Source organism: Ciconia boyciana, chromosome 12, assembly GCF_034638445.1.
Source record: "Ciconia boyciana chromosome 12, ASM3463844v1, whole genome shotgun sequence".
Classification (NCBI taxonomy): domain Eukaryota; kingdom Metazoa; phylum Chordata; class Aves; order Ciconiiformes; family Ciconiidae; genus Ciconia; species Ciconia boyciana.
The window spans coordinates 24,000,785-24,023,311 of NC_132945.1; the positions used below are offsets into that span (position 1 = coordinate 24,000,785).

The following is a 22,527-nucleotide window of genomic DNA, read 5'->3' on the forward strand; positions in this document are numbered from 1 at the left end:
CCCAGACTCACAGAGCATCCATCTGGCAAGAGGGGGACAACCCTCTCCAAAGAGGACAAAAACCCCAGCATTTAAAGGCAAAGCTTTTGCTGCCACCAGGCAAAGCCTGCCGACAGCCACGGCCGAGGCAGAACGCAAAGCATCTCGAGTTGTGAGCGACTCACGGGCACGCTGCGGTCTTTGTTTCAACTCAGCAACCATCTCCTGCTGTACAAAACCACCACAGACAAAGTCAAGGCATTTATTTTCTAAGCAGAAGGTGTCTGATCCATTAGTAACATCTTGGTTTGATTCAGCTTTAAGCTATACCAGAATTCAAGACATCACCACCTCCCTGCCAGGTTAAAGCAGTGGCAGCAGGTACTCGCTGTTGGCTGGCTTTGGAAAATAAATAAGCTGGCTTCTGCTCCAAGGAGAGATGAGGAATTTGTGTATATTTGAGAGAGTTTAAGACTGACCAAGCTTCAGCCACCTCTAGCCAGGAGTCCCTGCTCCCCCAGGGAACAGCTTTATCCCGGGCAGCGGCAGCAGCCTCACGCAGAGAACCCATCGCCTCCTGCCACCGAGCCTCAGCCCGGGTCTGTGGGTGCCGGCGGGGACAAGGGGAGTTGTTACCACGGCCTCTGCGGCTGAGGCTGTGCGAAGTGCAATACCTGCTCAGCTGCCGGAGGTTAGTCCCTCAGGAAGCACAGCCAGAGCCCTCGCTCCTTAATTCTTGGCCATTACTCAACAGCTTGGCTCCCTTCTGCAGCCTCGGTGGTGAGCCAGAGGAAGCTCTGCTGCCACCGACAAGCCTCAGCCACGGACCGTAAAACGATGTCTGCTACGGACTGAAGCCACGATGAACAACATCGACCTCCGAAAGCATTCGCATACCTTCAAAATTCCAGTAAACGGTCACAATTTTATTAACAGGAAAATAATTTGATAAGATCTGGGACAGGGACTTGAGGAGCACAGACGTGGAACGAGTTATTGGCCGACAGTGGTCAGGAAGGGCTTTATTGCATAGTTGTTGGCAAAAGGAGAGACACCGAGCGGTGCACGTACGTAAAGTGGCAGTGTTGCCAATCCCAGAGCCAGGATCCGGGCCTGAGTCGGGTGCGGGGCTGAGGAGAGGAGCAGGGAACAGCACACGCATCCACGTAAACGTCCCGGGCGCAGGGCTCTCCAGCAGGACATCCTCAGCCACCTAAGACACTGCTGATTAAGGAAGAGGTCAGTTGTGCAATATCTAAACATGATCAGAGTTTACCGGGAAGTGCAGTAAAGGCGGGGCGATAACTTCGGACTCAGCCTTTGCGATTTTAATTACATGCTCAAGGGAAATCAAGGAGAAGAAATCCTTAGGCATATATCGGAAAAAGGGATCACGATGAGAATACAACTGTTAACTCCTTCTGCCTCCTCCTCGGGGTTCTCCTGGCAAGGCAGCGGCAGAGTACTTAAATACATTCACAGAAGATTAATCAAAATAAGCTTCTTCCCAATCAGAAACTGGGACCAATTTTAAGGAGATCTGGTCTTCTGGGGGGTTTGGTTTTGTGGGGTTTTTTTCCTTCTTTCAGCAAGACACCCTCAGCTAGCCAATTTTTTTTTTCCCCCTCCCCTATTTTGACTTTACAAGGTTCTTATTTTTACCAAGTGGCTAATTGGGAATACACCACCCCTGAGTTACAACCACACCTTTCTGCCACCACCTGAATGCTGTGTGCAAAATCATCCTTCTCCTTCAAAACTTCTGAAGGTATAGACCTGGTCTTTTCCTCCCCACATTAGTAACAAGAGTTCACATAAAATAAGAAGAGGAGATATAATTCTATAGCATTTTGCTTTTACTCCTTCATGGAATCTTTCCAATGCAACTTCACAAAAGCAACGTAAATAAAGTCTTTTTTTTCTTCTAAAAAGAAGATTATGTTCCACAGATTATGTAGTGCAATTGGTTATCTGGTAGAAAAAACATTATCTTCTTCAGCTCCATGGAAGGAAATGCTGAAAACAGTTCCAGGGTCTCAATAAAAATAGGAAAGTATATCCAGGATCTTCTATAAAGTTTCTTTTGTGGTGAACACATAATACCTACTAGTCTGCCTTTAATTGAAGAGTATAGAATCTGGGTCCTGGTTAGCCAGCTGTGCAATGTGCTTTAATACATCCTTTTTGGTAATGATCCCGAGTAGCTTCCTGAAAAATGAAAACACGATTTTAGCGCATCAACACCCGCAGAAGGTATCCTTGCTCTCACATAGCTTCACACAGGGCAACTGTAACTGAAGTGCCTTTTTGGATCACAGCGCCGACGCTCCACACAAAGCACGGCGCTCGCAAGCCCCAACAGAAACTCTATCGGTATTTTACACTAAAAACGGTAAGGTGGTTATATTAGGTTCTATAGAGACAAATGCCAATAACTATGAACACCCACCTTCTCCAAAAAGATCAACCTGAATGTCTAGTGCTGCGTTTTAAGTCCTAGTACTCTCAGCAAGCAAGAGTCCTAGTACTCTTGCTTTCAGAAAGGTGCTGGAAGGCAGGGCAGGAGCCAGGGAATTGGGCAGAACGTCTGCGGGGAGCGATGCTGAGCAACGCAGCGTCTGCCAGGAGCTGAAAAGATCAGCTGGTGCAAACGCAGCGCAGCAGGCAACAGGGAGAGAATTCCTGCCGGTGCCAGGCTTCAGGGAACAGATCGCTCCAGTTCTATCTTTGCCCTCATTCCTCCCCACCTCACCAAACACGCTGTTTCTGATCGACACCAAAGCAAACTCAAGTGGTTACGTGATACACGTGGCCAGATCTGAGAGGAGGCCGTGAGCCCTTTCCATCGGTTTGAGGGACCCATCACCCTACGGAGCTGTGCCTTCGCCTCACAGCCTTTACGCTACTGCTTCAACGGGAAGGAGGCTCAGGGGTTTCACAATTGCTTTTTTCCAGGTAACAACAACTCCAGCTGATGCTCAGTGCTCTACACATCAGGGGCCTTTGCTCACTCAAAGGAGAGGAGGTTTGGACTCAGGTCTACAGGCAATCCTGGGGCCCCAGGGCTCTGCCTGCAGCATTCTTACCCGTTGTGAGTAACCAGGCACTGGCGCAATCCCAGCTTGCGGAATATATCCACGACGATTTCCATAGGCGTTTGGTCTGTCACTGTGAAAGGACTGAGGTCCAGGATGCTCCTGAGTTTCAGCATAGAGGGGGAGCTTGGAGGCAGCGGAGGAGAGTGGTCAGTGAAATAAATAATTGAAGTGCTCACAATCCCATCCTGCTTCTTCCGGGCATTTTCTGGAAGAAGAAATATTTGATTAAATGTCATCCCTCCTTTCCTTTTCCAAACTGAAGAGCGTACCCTTTTCTCTCTCTGCCCACAGTGGGATGGCCTTAAAAGTCCATTCCTTCCCTTCACCTGCGCTGTTCCTCAAGGCAACCGATGACCCAAGGAGGGTACGATATGTTTCCGTCCTATCTTCTAGTAACTACATCATAACCTCTAAGCTCTCCAAAGTTTCACCCCAGGGGTGAGATCAGCACACGCTTCGCCCGATGTCAAGGCTGCCACGCATCTCAGCATTTTGCTCTGGCCATATAAATGCAAGTCCTGGAGATCTTTCACTTCCCAGTTTTAAGAGGAGGTAGATAACATGCTTTGTACTTTTATCAGTCACCGATTTGGGTACCATGCAGAGCAGCTAAAGAAGTATTTTTAACCTACTGGCTCAGGCTCCATGCCCGTGACTAGGGTCAAGAACAGAAAACAAGGCAAGTACTTGCCCTCACTCAGATATTCACACTAGCGCATTACACTCCTGCTACACGGGCAATCTGGACATCTGCCACACTGCAGCTCCGATCTGGTATTCACATTCCAAGACTCACCGGGAAGGGGCCAGCCTGGCAGCCCAAACACCAGACTGGATATTCAGAGCTGGCCATCAAAAGCTAAATCCCGCCCTGTAGCACACAACAGTGCGTTACTGTGTGTATCTTGAGGAAAAGATTACTCTTAACGAGTCCCCGGAGATTCAGAACACCGCAAATGCAAGAATTCGTGGTCATTCCACAAAGCAGCCTTACAGAAGGAAGGCAACGCGCAGAATTATAATATGATAGTGCACTTTTTTCTGTATTTCATCCCATATTGTCATAAGCATTTGGCCAGATACTTATCAGAAGAACGAGAGCAATATTCACGTGCTCCAAAAGACTGTATTGCACATCCTAAAACTGACACCGAAAACTTATCTTAAAAGACAGAGGGAACACACGGGGTTGATTTATAGCTGCAGGCAAGTGAATGATAAAAACTACTCCAGCGCTGCCATGGGACAAAGCTACCTCAGGACCAAGCCCTCACGCCACCCATACAGAAAGTCATCGAGCTTGAGCGAAGCAGCGCATTCAGCCATGCGCTGGAGAACACACTGCAGAGCTCATGCGTCTTCAGTCCTCCATGATCACCTTCTGCTTTTGTCCAAGGTAACTGCCACCCCCCTCCCAGCAAGGAAGCGTGCGAGCAGCTCCAGCTCACCCAAGCTCGTCACCCAAGCTCAGCGCAGATGCTTGGAGTCTGAGCTACAGCTGGACACAAACCATACGGATTCAGCTTGCATGAGAGTGTGGGGCTTGGTACCCTTATGCCCAATTTTCACTCCAGCGCAGATGCAATTTTTAAGGACTCGCATGCCCGTGTACCCCTCAACCCTAACACACAGATTTCTCCTGCTTCATCAAGAGAAGACATACTGTCTTGCCAAGCCAGCAAGAGACAACGTGACCAGACCTTCCACTCGGGTCCCATGCTGGGAAACAGCACTTGCAGGTTTCTAAGAAACTGGAGAGTAAGAGGAGCCGAAACGTGCCCTAAATTGTAATATGGCGGTGTTGTTTCCAAAGGAGCTCGACTCGCATCACAGACGGAAATGGCATCTGAGTGATGCCAGGACAGTGCTTACCGAGTCCTGCCAGCACCGCACACCACCTGCCTCACAGCCACCAACGCACAAGTGAAAGACCAGGCTGGCTTTCAGTGGTGAAGAGAGATGGAAGACACTAACATCAGTATCGATATTTATAGGTTTGACAGCACCACCTCGGACATGACCCAGTATTCACTACATGGACCACCCAGGCTTTTTTCCTTAATGAAATAAAATAAGGTTTGAGACATTAACAGTTAAGAAAACTTTCCACATCCAGTCATCCACAAAGTCAGAAAGGCTTAGTTCTTGCTGGCAAGAAGTCTCATGCTTCACAACTGTGCCCTAAGGTTTATGAATTCAGCAGGGCCACACTAATTGCACCAGGCAAGCCATCCTGTCCTTCGCACTCAATGCATGCAGACCCCACGCTGCTCGGGGATGGAGACGCAGGCGCCAGTAAGCACAGCCACCATCACTACTGGGCGTTTAAACTCGTCAAGTGAAGTACAGCTGGTGCCATTTAAGGCCTCTGACAGCATCATTTATCTATGCAGTATCTTGCCTCTTACCAATTGAAATGATGAGGTCTCTCCTGAGGACGAATCCAACGAGCCTTTGGGACTCCCGTGACACCACCACCGGATAGCCACTGTACGTGGTTTCATTGATGATGGTCTCAACATCTTCTACAGTCATGCTGTCCTGAGTGATGACAGTCAGAGGAGGATCGCTCCTCCGTGGCCTCATTACGTCCATCGCAAGCGTCTTGTGTGAGAACTCTTCCTTGGCTTCCAAGAAAGGGTATCCGTTGAGGCGAATATGGGCATCGTAAATGCCTTCCCGCCCAATGGCATCAGCCACCCACTTGCTGGTCATGGCTGCTGCCATCAGAGGAACGATGTATTCCAGTCCACCAGTGAGCTCAAACATAATGACCACTAGTGACACAGTCATTCGGGTCACCCCACCTGCAAACAGAACACAGGAAGACAGACAACATGAACAGGCAATTTTGGGGGCTTCCAGGCAGGAGAGCTGTTCTGAGGGTTGCTACAGCTGTCCTCTGCCAACGCACCTAGAGAAGGTCTTGTATCAGCAAGAGTTTGTACTGTTGGACTCCTCCATCACATTCACCATTCCAGTGGAAGCCAAACACAAGCAGAACGCAGTACTGAAACCATCCGTCCCTTCCAGAATATCGTGCCATGGGCTGGCTTATAAGGGTTTGCTATGTGTTTTTGATGGGTTTTTCCCTGAACCCCGAAGCAACCTTAAAAGACGGCTAACTTTCTCTCATGTTACTTAGCTAGCTGCAAAATAGTCTGGCCATGCCATAGAAGGGCCTCATACACACCTCCGTAGGCAGGTCATGAAAGGCAACCTCTGACAGGCTCTACGCAAGAGGCAAGTGGCATCCCCACATCCTCTGGTTACCAGCGTTAATTCCCCTAACAGCAAGGGCTTCAGACAATTGACCTTGCCAGTTTGCTGGCTTTCAGCCAGACATTTTGACTACTGTTCATTACACTCCTGCAGGTTTTCAACACTAAAAGAGTTGAGGCATTTCAACAGAAAATAGATGAGTCTTCTTAAATATTGAGATTGGGTTTTTATAACAGCATTTCGTTTTGGCATATTTTAATTATGCTTTTGAGAGTCAAGTCCCAAAGCTACTCCCAAATATTTTACAGGAGTTTTGCTCCAATAACCACCTCCTAAAGGGGCACATACCCTTTAGCACTGTCCACTGGTAAACAGAACAGTTAATGAAGCAGAACCTTATTTATTTTTCATCAATTACATGCACACAAGAAGGTGTATCCCTTTTAAAAAGGCCAAAGATGGGTTTTGGCAGCATGCTTTTATTGTTCCTGAAATGAGAGTTTCTCCTGATGCAGTAAAGTAGTCCCTTAAGAGTCAAACATATTATTCCGTGGAGGAGAGGATTGGGAATTGCAGTGAAAGTGAAGTTCAGTCACGTGCACTCAATTTCTCAAATTCAGCCAAGCAGAAGAAGTGTTACCAAAAACCAGAGTGCTTGAAAGAAGAGTTGCATCATAAGATTTAAGGCCAGAACAGGAAGTAAAATGAATTAAAACCCCACAGCAAAATCTAAAGTCCCTGGCCAGTCTCATTTGTTCTAGCTGCCTATTCAGGAGGCTCCCCACTGAAACCTGTCACGTCCAACGACAGCTCGGTGCTGGCAAAAGAATGCAAACAGGATGAGAAACACATTGCATATTCTACTACAAAGTTTCCTGTTCTTGAGATGAAGCCAGCTTCTATGGGCTGTGAGAACAGCAGCAGCATTTCACTGGCACGCTTCTTTACATGGCCACCCAAGACCCAACCACAGCTTGGCCTTCACAAGACATCTTGCTTACCCAGACACGCTGCAGCCCCGACCATTGCATAGAGGCCAGGAGTGATGCAGTCAGCTCCTTGGCTGCACCAGCCGCTGAAGATGGCCCAGTCGTGGTGGTAATAGGCCAGCTGCTCCATGGCTACTCCGAGCAATCTGCCTGCTATAGCACCCACCGCCATGCTGGGGATGAAGAGACCTGAAGGGACCTGAGAAAACACGCACCGGTAAACACGCCATTTCTCAAGACGTTTCAAAGACTAGTGACGGAAGCTCGAAACAGGACTGCGTTAGAAGTTATGCTGAAGTTAAAACTGGCAAGGATGCCTTGCTCTACCACTTTCCTGCACCCTCATGCTCTAGCGTCTCTGCAACGGAGTTTGAATTTACTCCTTTCTGAGCAGGAGAAACAGCCACACAAGAGGTTAGCGTGGACAGAACAAGCTTTCTTCAAAAGCTTATTTCCCAAGAGAATATAACAAAGCTTCGCCCGCACACTGCTAACACTCCCCCGTGCCCTTCCAACCACACGAGTACGTGTTTATTGCCTGCACGGGATTTTCCCACTCCGCCAGCTTCACGTACGGGGAGTGGAATCATCCTTCTTCCCTGGCAGAAATTCAAACTCCACCGTGAAAGTGAGGGTGCCTGGAATTAGTACACACAGCCCAAGTGACACCCAGCAGAGCCACTGCCGGCAAGTTTCACCTCTGTGCTTCAGCTGTTCCAGGGCTCTGAAAGCTCCTGTTCTTTGAAATCAGAGAATCTCCCCCCTTTCCTTTACACACTTGTCATACAGCTTTCTCACACATTGTACGTCTTTCTCACAGACTCGATGATTGCCCTTGAATGTCAGCGACCACCTCACGGCAGCAATGATGTCCAAACCTCTGTGGTGGGGTCACCTTTCTGGACAGACCACTCGAGGACTGGGGGGCAGGGGCAGACGCTCAGCTCCACCTGCTGAACCCCACTGCAGGAAAGCTCAGACCTAGGCAGTATATCCCCAGCTCGGGAGGCTGCCACCAAACAAGTTCAGAACCATCTGGCCAAGGAATAGCTATGATAAGTAAACATTTACAAATTAAGATAGCGATTGCTTTGCAATTAGCTATTGCATATACATCAAAAAGGCTTAAGGCAGGACAACTTAGAAGCACTCTGTGTCTGGAAAATGGGACATGAGGCCCTGAGACACCAGCTTCAGCGACTGCATCTGGTGCCCATGCTCCGGCTAAAAGGTTTCCACTGCCCTCAGTTATAAGCAACAGAACAAATAATTGCAGTCTACCACCTTGCTCCCTTCTTAACAGGGCTTGGGGAGGAAAACACATCTGTTTATTGAGCAAATAAAACCCTAAGATGTGGGGTTCCTGCAGAGGATGAGAAGAACATGAGCTCCTTTACAGGCAATTCTTACCTTCATTCCAAAGGTGAAGATCGTGATGAAGACTTTCATTATAAGGGCCAAAGCCAGCTGCCACATGGCAGTGTAAACTCCCGGGCCAGCAGCTCGGTCTGGCAGGTCATCCCCTTTGGTGCTGTTGAAATCGTTCACATACTCGCAGAGCTTGGAAGAGTCCAAAATCCCACAGTCGTTGAAGAGCTCGGAAATCAGCTCGCTAGTGCTCATTCTGGTGTACTCGTTGGGGAAGGCCAGAACGGCTGTGATCGCAGTCACTACAAACACCTCCAGCACAGGGTATTTACCAAGCTTGGTCGTCTTGCGTCGCCTGCACCAGGCAATGTTGCTGCGAATGAAGAAAGCTCCCCAAAGCCCACCAAATATTCCCAAAAGGATGAATGGCACAAGCTCCAGAAGATGCCATGGCATGTGAAACTCCACGTAGAAGAGAACCAGGCGGCTGTTCCCAAAAGGGTTGATGGAGCGCAGGGTAAATGCAGCGACCAGAGCAGCGAAGAAGGAGCGCCACAGTGTCTTGAGAGGAAAGTAGTAACTGACCTAAAAAGGAAAAAAAAAAGCAGATTCAGGACTGAGATCAATGTGCACTGGCTACATACCCTCCTCCCCAGCCAAGCACCCCAGGCTTTATTTTGAGCTCCCGTTCAATGCAGATTGCAATGACCAGGATGGGTCCAGGCCTGCATACTTCCACTGCAGCAAGTGCCTTCTGTGATCCCTGAAGTGGAGGCAACTAACTCGGATAATAAAAGCTGTTACAAATCAGCTATGAGCGGAATCCGGAGAACGATTTGCCTTGCGTGCTCTGCAAAGCCCAGAAGTGCCAAACAACAGTGCTTGCCATAGCTGCCACCACAACTACTGCTCAGCTGAGCAAAACCATCCCGTTCCTCCTCTGAGCTAAGCCCTGAAAGCAAGCAGTGGTGATCCATTTCACGCCTGGATCAAAAGAACAAGGATTAGAAGTTCCTTGAGAAGAAAAGGGGTTTGATAAGTTTGTTCCCAGGTACACTGGGACAGAGTTGTCAGGAGAGAGTGGACATATGGAAAACACGACAGAGGCTGTGGCTGTGAGCAGTCGGTGTTGCTGAGCACGGACAGACCAGGGGAAACCAACAGGTTTATTGCAAAGCTATGGCTAGACATCATCCAAAATAAACTAGCCAGTATTCGTAAGAATTACCTGAAACCCCAATAAGCTTTTAGGTTGCTTGGCCTTGTAAATACACCACCAATCAGTATTCAACAGGCTCTCCTTTCCACACCCAAGCAGTTATGAGCAGACTGTATTTTTAAACCAGCAGGGTCAGTTCTTGCAATAAAACAGCTCGCCAAGAGCAAATAGAAAATGCTGATGTTACCTCTTCCAGACTAAAGAGCACTCCTCCAATCGGTGCACCAAAAGCTACAGACACACCAGCAGCTGCAGCTGCTGATAAAACCTAAGAGAGAAACCAAAGACAGTCAGACCTTTTCAGCCCCCCTCCAAACCTTCCCCCTTTTTTTGTTTGTCTTTACTTAAATTTGTACAATCTTTATCCCCAGTGAGTGCACAGTAAGCCAGGGTCTGACCTGTTTTAAAGACGGCGGGGAAAAGATGGAGCGAGCCAATTCCCTAGGGAGAAGGGCTGCAAGCAGCTACAAAAACATTGGTGGTAGCATTTCAACAGTCCCACCCTCAAATCGGTAGAAGTGGCATCACTGGCAATTACCTTTTTCTGTTTCAGCTGATTTCGTGCTGTGCTTTCACCTTAGACAAAGCTTCAGTAAAACAGAACGGCAGTAATTTCACCTCCCAGAACACACTTTGCCTGTCTCGCGTTCATACCATTTCTCAGAAGAGGGTAACACAGTGGAACTAGAGGTGCTGTGGGGCCACCCAAAACCCTGCCAGCCCACTGGGTGGGTTCTGTTGGTTTTGGTTTAGCAGAAGGCAAATTGGCCAATGTGATACTACGCATCTCACATTAACCGATCTCCAGTGACTCATCCAGAGAAAAGCCTTACGGCACTGTGAGGAAACACTCATGAGCTTCACATGAGATGTTAGTTTGGCTCTTACACCATGCCCATCGCTGTGTCCCTGAAATCAAAGCCCTTCATTCTATGCCTACGGCCAAGTCCAGGTCCCTCAAACAGTCCCAGCATAGTTTATGGAGTTGCATGGCAAACGGACAAGCGTTGCAGAACTGGGTCGGCAGCAGGTGAGTGCCAGCGAGCGCTCCCATCACAAATGAGATGACGACCTGCACTGGGGAGATGCTGTGGTGGCTTTTGCTCCAACTAGGTGTTGCGCTGAGGCACACCAAGAACATGCCAAACCAGAACAACTTACATTCAGCGCAAGGCGCCAGACCCACCGGTCTCCCCACGCTACCTCAGCAGTTTGACAACATCGGTGCCTCTCCGTACCTCTCTGCGCTTCGCTTCGTTCTTCCTGTATTTGGTGAAGAGATGACATAAGATGTTTCCACAGCAGCAGGCGACGTGCACCAGGGGCCCCTCTTTGCCCAGGCTCAGCCCAGAGGACACCGCCAACACTAAGGTGATGGTTTTGATGATCAGCGTCCACTTGCCCAGGTAGCCTCTAATGATGAAACCACTTAAGATAGTTTTGATCTGGAAGTCAAGCACACAAAGCTCTACAGGCTTTCATTCAAGCCCTGCTCAGAGCTCCTGTTTTACTAGGCGCTCCCGATCCTGCCCTCGACTTTCCCCTACAGCGTTCAGAGTCCCCCCCCACAGCTATCAAAAGTAACATATAGAGTCGGTAAAAATATCCCTCCATGCAAAGGCAGAAACAGCCATTTGAGTATTTCCTTCAGGGCCACTATCCCTGCTGAAGAAACGCCTGAGGCTAGCTTTTGTAGCCCGTCTTACACAAACGGTGTGCTTTTGTTCGTACCTCCTGCAGTAAATGCCAAAACATTTTAGTTTTTAAAGGGACTGCATGGAGACTTAAGTACTTAAGACATGTTTCAGGAATAGTTTGGAAAAAAGCCCCTATATTAAGCCACCATCTACAGTGCAAGAAATTATTATTCCATAGCAGGCACTCGTAATCTTTGGATGGTGGACCCCCACCCCACCTTAAAAAAACCCAACCCACTTTCATTCTCACTCACCTCTGGGATCCCCGAGCCACAGGCATAAGGAGCAAACCCCTTCACAAGTAACACAGCAAGAAGGGAGAATAGCAAGGCCCAGATAACGTACATGAAGTAGTTGAGAATATATGCAAAAGCCCCCTGAAACGCAGAGAAAGTTACCCAAATTAGATCATTTCAACTGAGATCACATCAAGCCTGCGCACGGGAAGCAAGCACACAGAAAGAGCAGGTAGTCTCACATCAGCCAAAACCGAAGAGAACTACAGGAAGTCTGAGGTTTCAAGGACAAGTTACATTTGCTGGGTTACGGGGATCTGAACCAATCGTATCTCCAAAGACCGTTACATAAAATAGCAAACAAGGTACGCAAGTAGCTTGGTACTGGGATAAGTGGTGTCCCAGTCAAGCGGGCTGCTCCGCTGGATAGAGCTGCCAGAAACACGAGACTCCAGCTCATCTGGCATTCCTCGAAAACATCCGTGGGCAAAATATCCTCCGAGAAGCAAGTCTTGGAGAATTACTAAAACACTGCACTTGTAAATGTGTCAGTGTTTTGCTTCCCCTCCGAGGACAACACAAAGTGACTTGTTTGAGTTTACTGACACCCTTGGAAGACCCCAGCGATGAATGTTAAACCACTGAACCACCCATAGAGCTTGCACTTCTGGCACATACATCCAGATCGCTAGCAAGGGGCGATACAGGCTGGGGAAACGGGACATTTGGCAGCAAAAACAGTTGTAGGCACACCACGTCACCTCTCCATGGCCAAGGATCAGCTGGGACCAGCTCTTCCACTCGGGACACTTGTCTCTGTCTGTAAAGGTTGTGTTGGATTTCCAGCAGCAGTGCTCATGGTTAAACCAGAAGCCTGCTAAACACACTCCTTCTTTCAAATCTGTCATCCAGTGGGCAGCAATGTCTATCAGACCTGCTAAGGAACCTGGTTTAAAGGGAAAAAAAAAAATTAATAATTGCCTTACGCAGACTCAAATATCTGAAGGTTACAGTCTGCCCTACTAATTTTTTACTCGCCTACCAACAAATAGAGCAGTACTGATATTTTTGCCTACAATTAACTTTTATTCTAGATTTGCTTAAGTATATATATTGAAAAGAGTAGGTCAGGAAACAAAGCATGCCTAATAATATTTCAAAGGTTGACCATCGCAAACGGTGTTCAAACCCACCCTACATCACTAGAAATTAATTCTTCTCATTTACACTGAAAGAGCGCTTATTAAATATAGCACAGCAAGTAGTCCGAGAGGCAGAGGGGGACGTACTGCATTTCTGGAGGACACAGACAAAACGTGTCACCAGTCTCCAGCACAAGAGCTGGAATCCAGGAGTTACATTAACAACGCGAAGACTGTGACAGGCATTTGAATTTGGAGAAAACATTTCCAATTCCAATTAAAAAAAAAAAAAAAGGAGGGGAAGTTACAACTGTGGCGAGTGAGACAAAGCAAGCAGACAGCCAGTAGAGAAAGTAATTCAGATTTTTAAAAGAGGAATCTTCAAGCAATTTCTTATTTTTCTGTTAAGAATAACTCCTACAATCCCCACAGACAAATGCTGCAATCAGCTCTGTTCTCAACTAAAACGCCACATCAAGACAGAGGCCAGGAACAGAGACCTCTGATCTGTACGAGCAAGTGCTAGCACAAGCTCCAGAGGTAGCAATAAACATTTAGCAAATCTTCCAGTTAATGAAAAACTGGCTAGCAGCTTTCCTATGTAAATATTAACAGAAGATTTAATTTCATTCCTCGTGATGAACGCTTAGCTGCTTTCTGTCGGGAAGATCTGTATCCAACCGATTTACTTCTGCTGCACTGGGTCCAAAGTTTGCTTCTGAAGTCATTTAAAAGGTCTCAGCCCGTCAACCTCTGAAAGAAGCCTGACCTCCCAAGAAACACCTCTCACTCTCTCACTTTTTATATCTAAGTATAGTAGAAAAAAAAAGAAAGAAGAAAATCTTGCTGGCAGTCCTTGGCATTAACCTCGCCAGCGTCAACGAAGAACGTTCAGCGAAGATGCTGTACAGCATGACACTCTCCTCTGACCCAGCATTTTGATCAGCTCTGCTTTGATGATTTTTTTTTTTTTTAATTTCATTTCAGAGCTCTGTACCAGCAGCAGATCCAGAGCAGCATCCAGGACAGCTTTCAGTCTCAGTTTGTCTCTGGGTATTTACACAAGCACGGCCTCAAAGCATTGAAAAATAATTTTCCATAAATTGCAAAGCAGCAGCAGAGCCATCAATATCAGTGCAGCCCCTTGCACAGCCTTGCTCCAGGGACAAAATCTCCAGCTCTAGCGATCTGCCAGGGCTTGTGGGAGGAATCGATACTGATGCTGCAGTGCAGAACCAGGACTTTGTTTTAAATTGAGGTTTGCTCTTACCTGCCAACAACCCAATGAGAAGCATCAACAGCCAGCCAGAAAAGGCATCGCTCACGCTGTGTATCAGTGCCCACGTGGACTCTTTACTTCTACTGGTGATCTAGAAAAGTTTTTGTTTTTCAAAAAGAAACAACAATCTGTTATGACACTGATCTACTTTGGTGTAAATGCTCTAGAAACTAGATGGTGATGTCGTTAGTGGAAGATAGCCCCTAACGTTCAAAACAACAGCTATCATGACATATTCTGCTTCGAGGGGAGAGACAAAAAGTATCAGGCAGTGCCTGCTCTTACAGCTGGTACAGTAAACGCAGCTCTGGTTAGGAGAGGTACAAGAACAGATCAAGGATACTTCCATTCTTCCCAACAAAAAAGGAAGTATTCAAGTAACGCTTTCCTCCTAGGTGTCTCTCCTGCATAAAAACAAGACAAAACTCATCCCTTAATCTTTTAAAGCCGTTACGTGTTAGTAATAGCAAGTTACCAATATCCTGATGCCACAAGCAAATCCAAACCCTGAAGAAACCGTTCAAGCACTTTTGCCCCCAGCAATTTACCAATACGGCCTCGTGGGTATCGATGCCCACCAACGGTGAGAGCAAACAGAAGCTGTCACCAGCATTTCATAGTCTCCAGCTACTACCTCGCCATCGGCAATACAAACGAGATGTTGCTTTGAGCAGAGGAGACTCTGCCAAGCGCTGCTCAGCCAGACACGAGGCGGGTCGCAGGTTTAACACCGACACAGAGGAATGGTCAGGCTGGGAACCAGGCTGTGCTGGGGGCACTGGAAAGTGGGGCTCAGACCCGCCCTAGATGCCCCAGGAGGGCGAGCTCCTCCTCAGAGGCTCTGGCCCTGCTCTGCCTGCGTCCGTCCGGCAGGGACGGCTGAAGCCTGTCAGTCTCACTGCTCTTGACAGGCAGACAAAAGGGTGACAGAACAGCTATTGTGTGCGCCCATCACCCCGGCCGCCCCTCCCAAGGGAAACGTTCCAGTACACCACTACTATTCCCAGATAAAAAGGCACATTGATGCCAACAACTAATACTCACTAAATGAGGAATAAATAAAGTAAGAATCCTTTCTGCCTGAGCGAGCATCGTTTGTTTTTTTTCCTCTGAGTTTTTGTCTTTCAAATGCTGCACTGATCATGAGAAGAACTGCTACTGAATCAAGGCAGGGGTTGGGGTGAGTGCCAAAACTGTGTCCTTTATATTTCTTTTCATTGGACCAACCCTACACCTCTCTGGCCAGCAGGAACTTCTGCCCTGACCTGATTTCAGCTTCTTTCGATAAAGACAGAGGCGGTCTTTTTATACAAGTAACCTCTCTGCAGATGGGAAATGGATAGTCCTGTTCCACGCTGACGGGCATCATCTTCGTACACAGGCATCTGTGCATGGGGGCATACGTGTGAGAAGTCTTTTGGGTTTGTACCATAGATGGGAACAGTTTTTTGGGCAGGAGGTAGCGGGGGCATGGAGCCCCTTAATTGGGTCTCTGCTTGCGCGAGTTTGGGCATTTTACTGCATTGTATGTACTCGCACACTGAGCAGGGACTGTGTTCAGTTTGTGCACTGTTATTAAGACACAAGCTGTTTTGTGAGGCTCAGGGAAAAAAATAATTAAAGAATATTTTGGCAAGCAAATAGACAAGTTGAGTTCAGTCAGCACCCTGCAAGAGTTCTGCTAGCAAGGGCTTCTCGTATATCAGGAGTATGCTGGGGACATCGGTACTTTATTTAAAGCATCCCTTGCTTTCTAAGCAGATTCCTTTAATTGCAGAGAGCGGTGAAGTCCTGGGAATGAATTCTGAAAGAACTGCACTTAGTTTTCTCAAACATGCAGCACAAAAAAATTCCAATAGAAAGAGCATCATTCACAGGGGCAATTGTGTGAGCAGAAAAAACAGTCTGTTTCTTTATTGATAAATGGGATCATGGGTGCTTAGATCCTTCCATTATAAACCATGCAATAGCAATGTAATTCTTCCAAATAACGCGTGCACCGTCCATGAGTAGGACTGCAGGTTTTGCTATGCTTCAGTCTCGAGCAAGCTTAACATGGCATAAGAACATGCCCCATTAAGGCATTTAAGGCGTGTATCAGAAATCCGCCAAAGCTTTTAAAGTAAATAAAAGTCTTCAGAAGAGAAGTAGCAATTGATAAACTGCAACACGTTCAATTTAGTGTTCCTTTTCCTCAAAGTAAAGATCCTGCGAGAGGCCCTCAGTTCCCACCCTAAGGGCAATCCCTCCATCCTAGGTGTCTCTCTAGTCAGTGCCTCCCTCGTCCGGCAATCAGAACTAAGATTAGCTCTAGCAAGTTAATTATTCTGCTTTCAGTGCCAGCAAGGAGTAATAAGAAATTTTACCTCTCTGTGCCTGTCCCGGTCCCTGGACTTCTCTCGCACCCAGTCTATAGTGTTAAAATCTTCATAGGTGCCCACACCGGGAAGAGGCTCCTCCAGGAAGTCCATCATCGTGCTTGTGCCGTTCATCCCTCCTCCATTATATGAGGAAAATCCTGGTGGGGGGAGGAAGGGGGAAAATTGAGCATTTCTTAGTTTTCCCCCTTCTTAGAAAAAAAAAACCAAAAGACAACCTAACATGTCACCAAAACACTAACTTAGGGGAAAACCACAGATTTCAGCAGAAGCAAAGAGCTCTTCCTTGAGCTAAATACTGCAAGCAAGCCTCCCAGGGATGACCTGGGCAGCACAGGTACAGCCTTCCCCAGCTCCCGCAGTTCACATACAGATGGGGTCGTTCCTGGAAACGACTGTTCAGGAGCCAAAGTAAATCAACACTAGCATCTAGATGTTAACTCTTCCCTAAATCCAGGACTTGCCATGACGATATTTTGCCATTTGAGGAAAGCAGAGTGGAGAGGGAGAGGAGAAGGTGAACATTCGAGACCCCCAGCAGAGCTGAAGGGAGTCCCAGGTGGATCTAGTGAAGGTGAAAGCAGGAAGGGCAGGAGGGCCATGGAGGGGAGCAGGGAGATGGGAAGCAAAGCATCCGACCCCCCATCAATGGTGGGAGGGGGCAGGAGGGCCTGACAAGCAGAAAGCGGTACCAAATGGGGGCTTGGGGAGATACCAAATCGGGGCTCGCAGCCTCCCTTCAGGTGAAACAAACTCGGCCAAACCACTCGACCTTCTGTCTAACCTGCTCCAGCCCATGGAAAGTTACGTTTAGCGTGGATGTACGTTCCCAAAATTTGTCACAAGACGGTCTCTTCAGTTAGGAGCGCAGACCAAGGGCGTGGGGCAGGGTAACGCGAGGGCCTACAGAAAACTATTAGTCTACAGTGTGATGAGGGTTGGCCAAGTCCATCTGAAGACAACATACAAGGGCTTCACATGGTACAAGCCATGCTCCCAAACAAAGCCTCCGAAGCATCATTCCCCCCAGTTCCGCCATCCTCTGCCAAGAAAATAAATCCATTAATCATAGAATCATTGAACAATTTGGGTTGGAAGGGACCTTTAAAGATCATCTAGTCCAACCTCCCTAGTCCTGGACCCCAGCATAGAAAACAGGTCAGATCCGGTGGATTACTGTTGTCTCCACGTCCCCACGTGCTCAGTTTACGGCCAGTTCCCAGCCAAGCTGACGTTCGGCCCCTGCCTCCTTCCAGCCCGTCCGGCTGCTACCCTGGAGGAGGCAGGTACCCCCGAGGAGAGGGCAGCTGAGAACCGCTAGAACAAAATACTGAGCATCTTTGATCTGAAAAAAACTTTTAACACCCCCATTAATGTAATACTTGCTCCTTTAAAAACGGGTTTCTTCAAGCCCCTTGCAAGCAGTTTGAAGAAGGTGTTGAAACACATTGAGGAAAAAACAAAACAAAGGTCTTTGAAACCTTATCCAAGGAAATCAAGGAGCTTTCTTGACAGATTAATTGACATGGAACAAGTTTTTCTGTGCATTTCAGCCCGAGCTTCACTCCTTTGCGTGTGCAAGCACCGAGGCCCCTGCTCCAAGTCAACACCGAGAATCCTTCAGTAATTACTCCAGGTATTTTTTCTTTCTAAGCCACCAAATGCTGAAAGGGAAAAAATTCCCCGGGTCACTCCAAGAAACACTCTGTTAGATTTCAGTGGAGATGAAAGGTGCTCTGCAGTCTATTACCCACTGCACAAAAGCACCCTCAGAAAATATAAGTGACGCTACTTTACGCACTGAATACAAGTTCTGTAACTCCCTTAAGAGGCCTTTCACGCTACTCTCACTCCCAAAGGCTCTCCAGGGCCCTGACAGCTGGAGACCTCCCGAGCTTTACACCTGCTATGATGCTACCTGGGGTTTTTTTTTAATTTCTAAAAACTAAAACCACGCTAAAGGGAAATCACCAGTACAAAAGCACACAGACCAGGCAGGGCTGCTGAGAGCTGCTAGCTGACTTGAGCTCTTCTGCACAGCAGCCTTCCCACGCTGACACAGCGGCGATCCAAACCAAGCTCAGGAGAACATCACCTTTTCTGTTACAAGCAAACTGGGGACAGAGCAGTAAGTTTTCTACATTGAGCCCGGCTGATTACGAACGCACATTCTGGAGTTGTCTGATGCCCACCAAGTCACACAGGCATCTCTGGCATGCTTAGTCACCACTATTTTACTTTGATGCCCCTACAAGAAGCCAGCAGCGACCTACCAGACTACCTGCTGTGCACCACCTCTCTGTTTAAGAAATGGAGGAGGAAATGATGCCTGTGAAGGAGGGAAGGATGCAGCTGATAACCCCTCCTTTTGCACATACAGCCTGCCTCTACCTTCTGCATCCGGGAAGATGGCACACCAGCAAGACGCAGTCGTTGCACCCTGCATTTGGAGGGGGCAGAGACCGGAGCTGTGCGACAAGCTGTAAAGCAGCAGGGAGTTGCACAGATGAACTCCCTGATGTCCCAGCTCTGAAGACCTTTAAAAACAGTCTTGTACAACATATATCGCTGGTCGGAAAAGGAGAAGAGTAGGGTGCTGCCAACCAGCTAACATGCACCCTGAGCAATCTCAGTAAGCGGCTGCCAGCCAGCAGCAAACCAAAGAAGTGGAGTACAGAAAATCTATGAGAAGGCAGCGAGAGACTGAAGTCCTCGGTAGTCATTTCTCACCTGAGCTGGGAACCCCAGCCTTAAATAATCACAAATCATTCACTTGGCAATCCACAGCACACCAAAGCCACTTATACCCCGTACGCTCTGCAGAGCAAGCACAAGTTCACGTTCTCCCAGTAATCCATGCTAGTAGAACATGCACCATGCACGTTCTTCCTCCAGCAATACGCTGCTACAAAAAGCTTCCCAGGGTGTACGCATGGAGACACGAGTAGGGAGGCTGGTTTTTCAGACCGGGGCAGGAGAGTAAATCTAATCATGGTTCTGTAAGACACTAAGCATTTACAGTCATCCTGAAGGGAAAAAAAAAAAAAAAAGACAGAAACCCCAAAATCCAGTCAAAATTGAAAGGTGGTGGGGAAGACGAGTATTAAAACTCCCATACAGAAGGATAATGTTTAATATTTCATTTAGCATATTTAGGTTGTAGATACCACCAGGGCAAAGATGTCTTCAGATGGGGAGAAGTAAGGAATTCAAACAATTGCTCTCTACCCCATCATCTAAAAGCAAGAGAGGGGAAGAGAGACCTGTGATGGCTTCCCAGATTGGCACAGCTGCCTCTTAACAGAGAAAAAGCTGCAGGAAAATGAGATGAGTCACGGAGCATAACTGACAACTACCACAAAATAACCCACTTTAAAAAAGGCTCCTTGCTTTATTTGGGAGAAAACAAGGTTAACTGAAGTTCTCCAGAGATCTTCCAGGGTGTGAGTGTACAGACTGTGAGCCCCACCTGCCCGACTTGCACTGTAAAGAAAATGGGGCACATTTCCTGAGCGCCTGGAGGAACTACTCTGTTTTTAACAACATTTTTGCACTTATGAGGCCAACGGCTTGGTAATACACAAACTAGCGTCAATGCTTTCAGAGACTTCCCCGTTCAAATATCCCCTCTGGAAATCCCAAGCACTGTTCTACAAATCTGACGGACCAAAACCTCCTTGAAGAAAACATCCCAATAACAACAGACAACCAGGTTCAGCACGGTGCTGAGATACCTGCAGCTCCTCCTGCAAGCCTGCTTACCTGTATAAAGCCTTCCAGGTGAGTGCTGCCCCACAGCCTCTCAAGGCAACGAACCCCCTCTGAAGCAGTTATTTGATATAGGGGACAAGACGAGGCATCGTCCCAGTCAACCACAGCTCAAGCAAGTCACACCTACGGTTCAGAGCTGCAGATCTTCAAAGCAAAGGCCACGGACACGGAGACCGTGACCATAGCAGAACAACTGAACCAGGGAAGCAAGGCAGGGTTTGATCCGGCGCGTCAGCTCGATGGTGGCACCGGGCTGCGAGCGTGCCACCGCCTCCCAGACCGCACAACACCTCAACGCCCATCGGGGCCACTCTGTGGCATACCAGACCTTCTCACCACGGTCACCAGCTTGCTCACCTGGGTCCGACTCCCATTTCCAGGGTCCCCTCTCACATTACAGTGCATTTTTAACATCCCCGCTTAGATAGCGGCTGCTTTTCTGGAAAAGTTGAAATATGAATTTGGGGGTGGAGGGGTGGTTACTGACTGTTGCTAACAGCATTAAGGAAAGCCAGCATCCATCCAGGCATTTGTTTTAGCTCTAAGGTCCCCCAGGCAAGGGAACCACCACGGCCGCATCACTTTCAGAGCGGCTTCAGATACAAGTAACGAGGTGGCTCTGGCGGGGGGGCCTCTGAGGCTTTGCTAAGTGTGCATGACGGGTTTCTACCAAGCCCAGCGATGCAGGTGACAACACTGAGTCTACCTTGAGAAATGGAAGATGAACGACTACCTCCCGCACACTCACCTCTCAAAGCCAAGCAGCTCAGCCAGAAGCTGAAAAAGCCAGAATATTTGCTTTTGTTTTTAGAGGAACAACTAGCTCTTCTAGAAGTGCAACAACAATTCCTGTCTCCATGCTGCAGACAGCAGGCTTTCACTGTCTGTTCAATTTTATTTCAGCACACCTACCGCAATCCTTCCTAAAGATAAAAAGATGCAGTTGTCCTAAAAAAAAAAAAGTACTAATAAATCAGTGTTAAACCTAGTTAACTGAGACCACTTTGAGAAGCATTTTCTGCAAGAAGATGAGATCAGGGTCATTCCTTGCTCGCTCTTCTGGAATAACTGCCCAGACCAGCAACTTTTAGCTGTCCTAGGAACACTCTCCCAGCTCAGAGCTGCCACAGAGCAACATGAACAAGACCCCGAGGGCACAAAGTCGGCACACAGCACTGCCCGCAATGCAAGAGGGGCTGCAGGTCATCGCATCCTCAGATCCACCCTCTTACACAGCACCGAGAGTCCCACGGGTACCAGCCCGCATGATCCCACCCATACCACAACCGGCACCTGCACAGGGGATCTCGCGGCGAGGCCAAGCGCAGAAGGGACGGTCTGACTTGACTTGCAGGCTCGGGACCAGCCGGGCGCACTTTGGAGACTGATCCTGCTCTCCAGACTCTGACCCCGTTCAGCCCAGCCTGCCGACCCTAAAGCAGCAGGGGTTTACGTTACAAAATCAGAACCCCAAGGTCTCCAGCCATACGCGGCAATTTCACAGCCGTGTAAGCGGATAAGCTGTCCGTTTGACAGAAGATACTGAGAAAATGTCCTTATATTTTTTCCAGGAGTAATACCGAACTATAAAATGGCTGACAGCCATAAATATTTATCAAGATCATACTTCCTGCCTCGGCTTGGTGCAAATGAAGGATCCTAGGATAACCAGATAGGAATAAAGGAAGAAAATGAGCTCAGTAATGCCTTGTCAAAATACAATCAAGATGATCGTACACGTCTCCCCAGTTCCTAATGTATGGATCTCTAAATCACTATTTAATGCCTAGAGACAGCAAGTTAAATGCGACCCTGTTAGAGAAGTACAGTTCATTTTATAAGCACAGATTTGTTAGTGTTTTGATCACCTCTTCTCCCCAAGATGGGTTAATGCTCCACTTTAGAGACTCTGCCTGGCTTTAAAAAAAAAAAAAAGGCAGTGCTTGTTAAAGTTACAGGCATCTGTCATTTGCAGTACAGCAAACCCACAGGGCTTTATTAATTGTCCCACAGGCACAGCAAGATGACAGCAACGGCACCTGGGAGAGGTCTGCCTCCGCGCCGCTCCCCTTGCTCTAGCAAATCTGGAAAAAGAAAGGGTTTTGCAGACAAAAGGGAGACTGGCAGTAAACAACCAACCATTACACAG

The 22,527-nt window shown here is 47.9% G+C and overlaps 1 protein-coding gene across 8 annotated transcripts in view; it reads right to left on the reverse strand.

Moving 5' to 3' along the window:
• Positions 1–381: 381 nt before the first annotated feature.
• LOC140658408 (H(+)/Cl(-) exchange transporter 5) overlaps positions 382–22,527 on the reverse strand; it is a 45,177-nt gene continuing 23,031 nt past the window's right edge. For 5 of the 8 annotated variants that reach the window (XM_072876803.1, XM_072876805.1, XM_072876802.1 and 2 more), the window contains 11 exons: positions 16,596–16,747; positions 14,221–14,320; positions 12,570–12,754; positions 11,827–11,949; positions 11,114–11,320; positions 10,063–10,143; positions 8,699–9,241; positions 7,301–7,487; positions 5,486–5,884; positions 3,066–3,282; positions 383–2,187 (listed from right to left, as the gene is read on the reverse strand). In XM_072876803.1, the coding sequence (XP_072732904.1) occupies positions 2,097–2,187; positions 3,066–3,282; positions 5,486–5,884; positions 7,301–7,487; positions 8,699–9,241; positions 10,063–10,143; positions 11,114–11,320; positions 11,827–11,949; positions 12,570–12,754; positions 14,221–14,320; positions 16,596–16,747 (2,285 nt within the window). In that variant the 3' untranslated portion in view covers positions 383–2,096. Of the gene's footprint in view, positions 2,188–3,065; positions 3,283–5,485; positions 5,885–7,300; positions 7,488–8,698; positions 9,242–10,062; positions 10,144–11,113; positions 11,321–11,826; positions 11,950–12,569; positions 12,755–14,220; positions 14,321–16,595; positions 16,748–22,527 lie in introns of all 8 variants that reach the window. The other 3 variants (XM_072876800.1, XM_072876798.1, XM_072876806.1) reach the window with 3 other exon arrangements.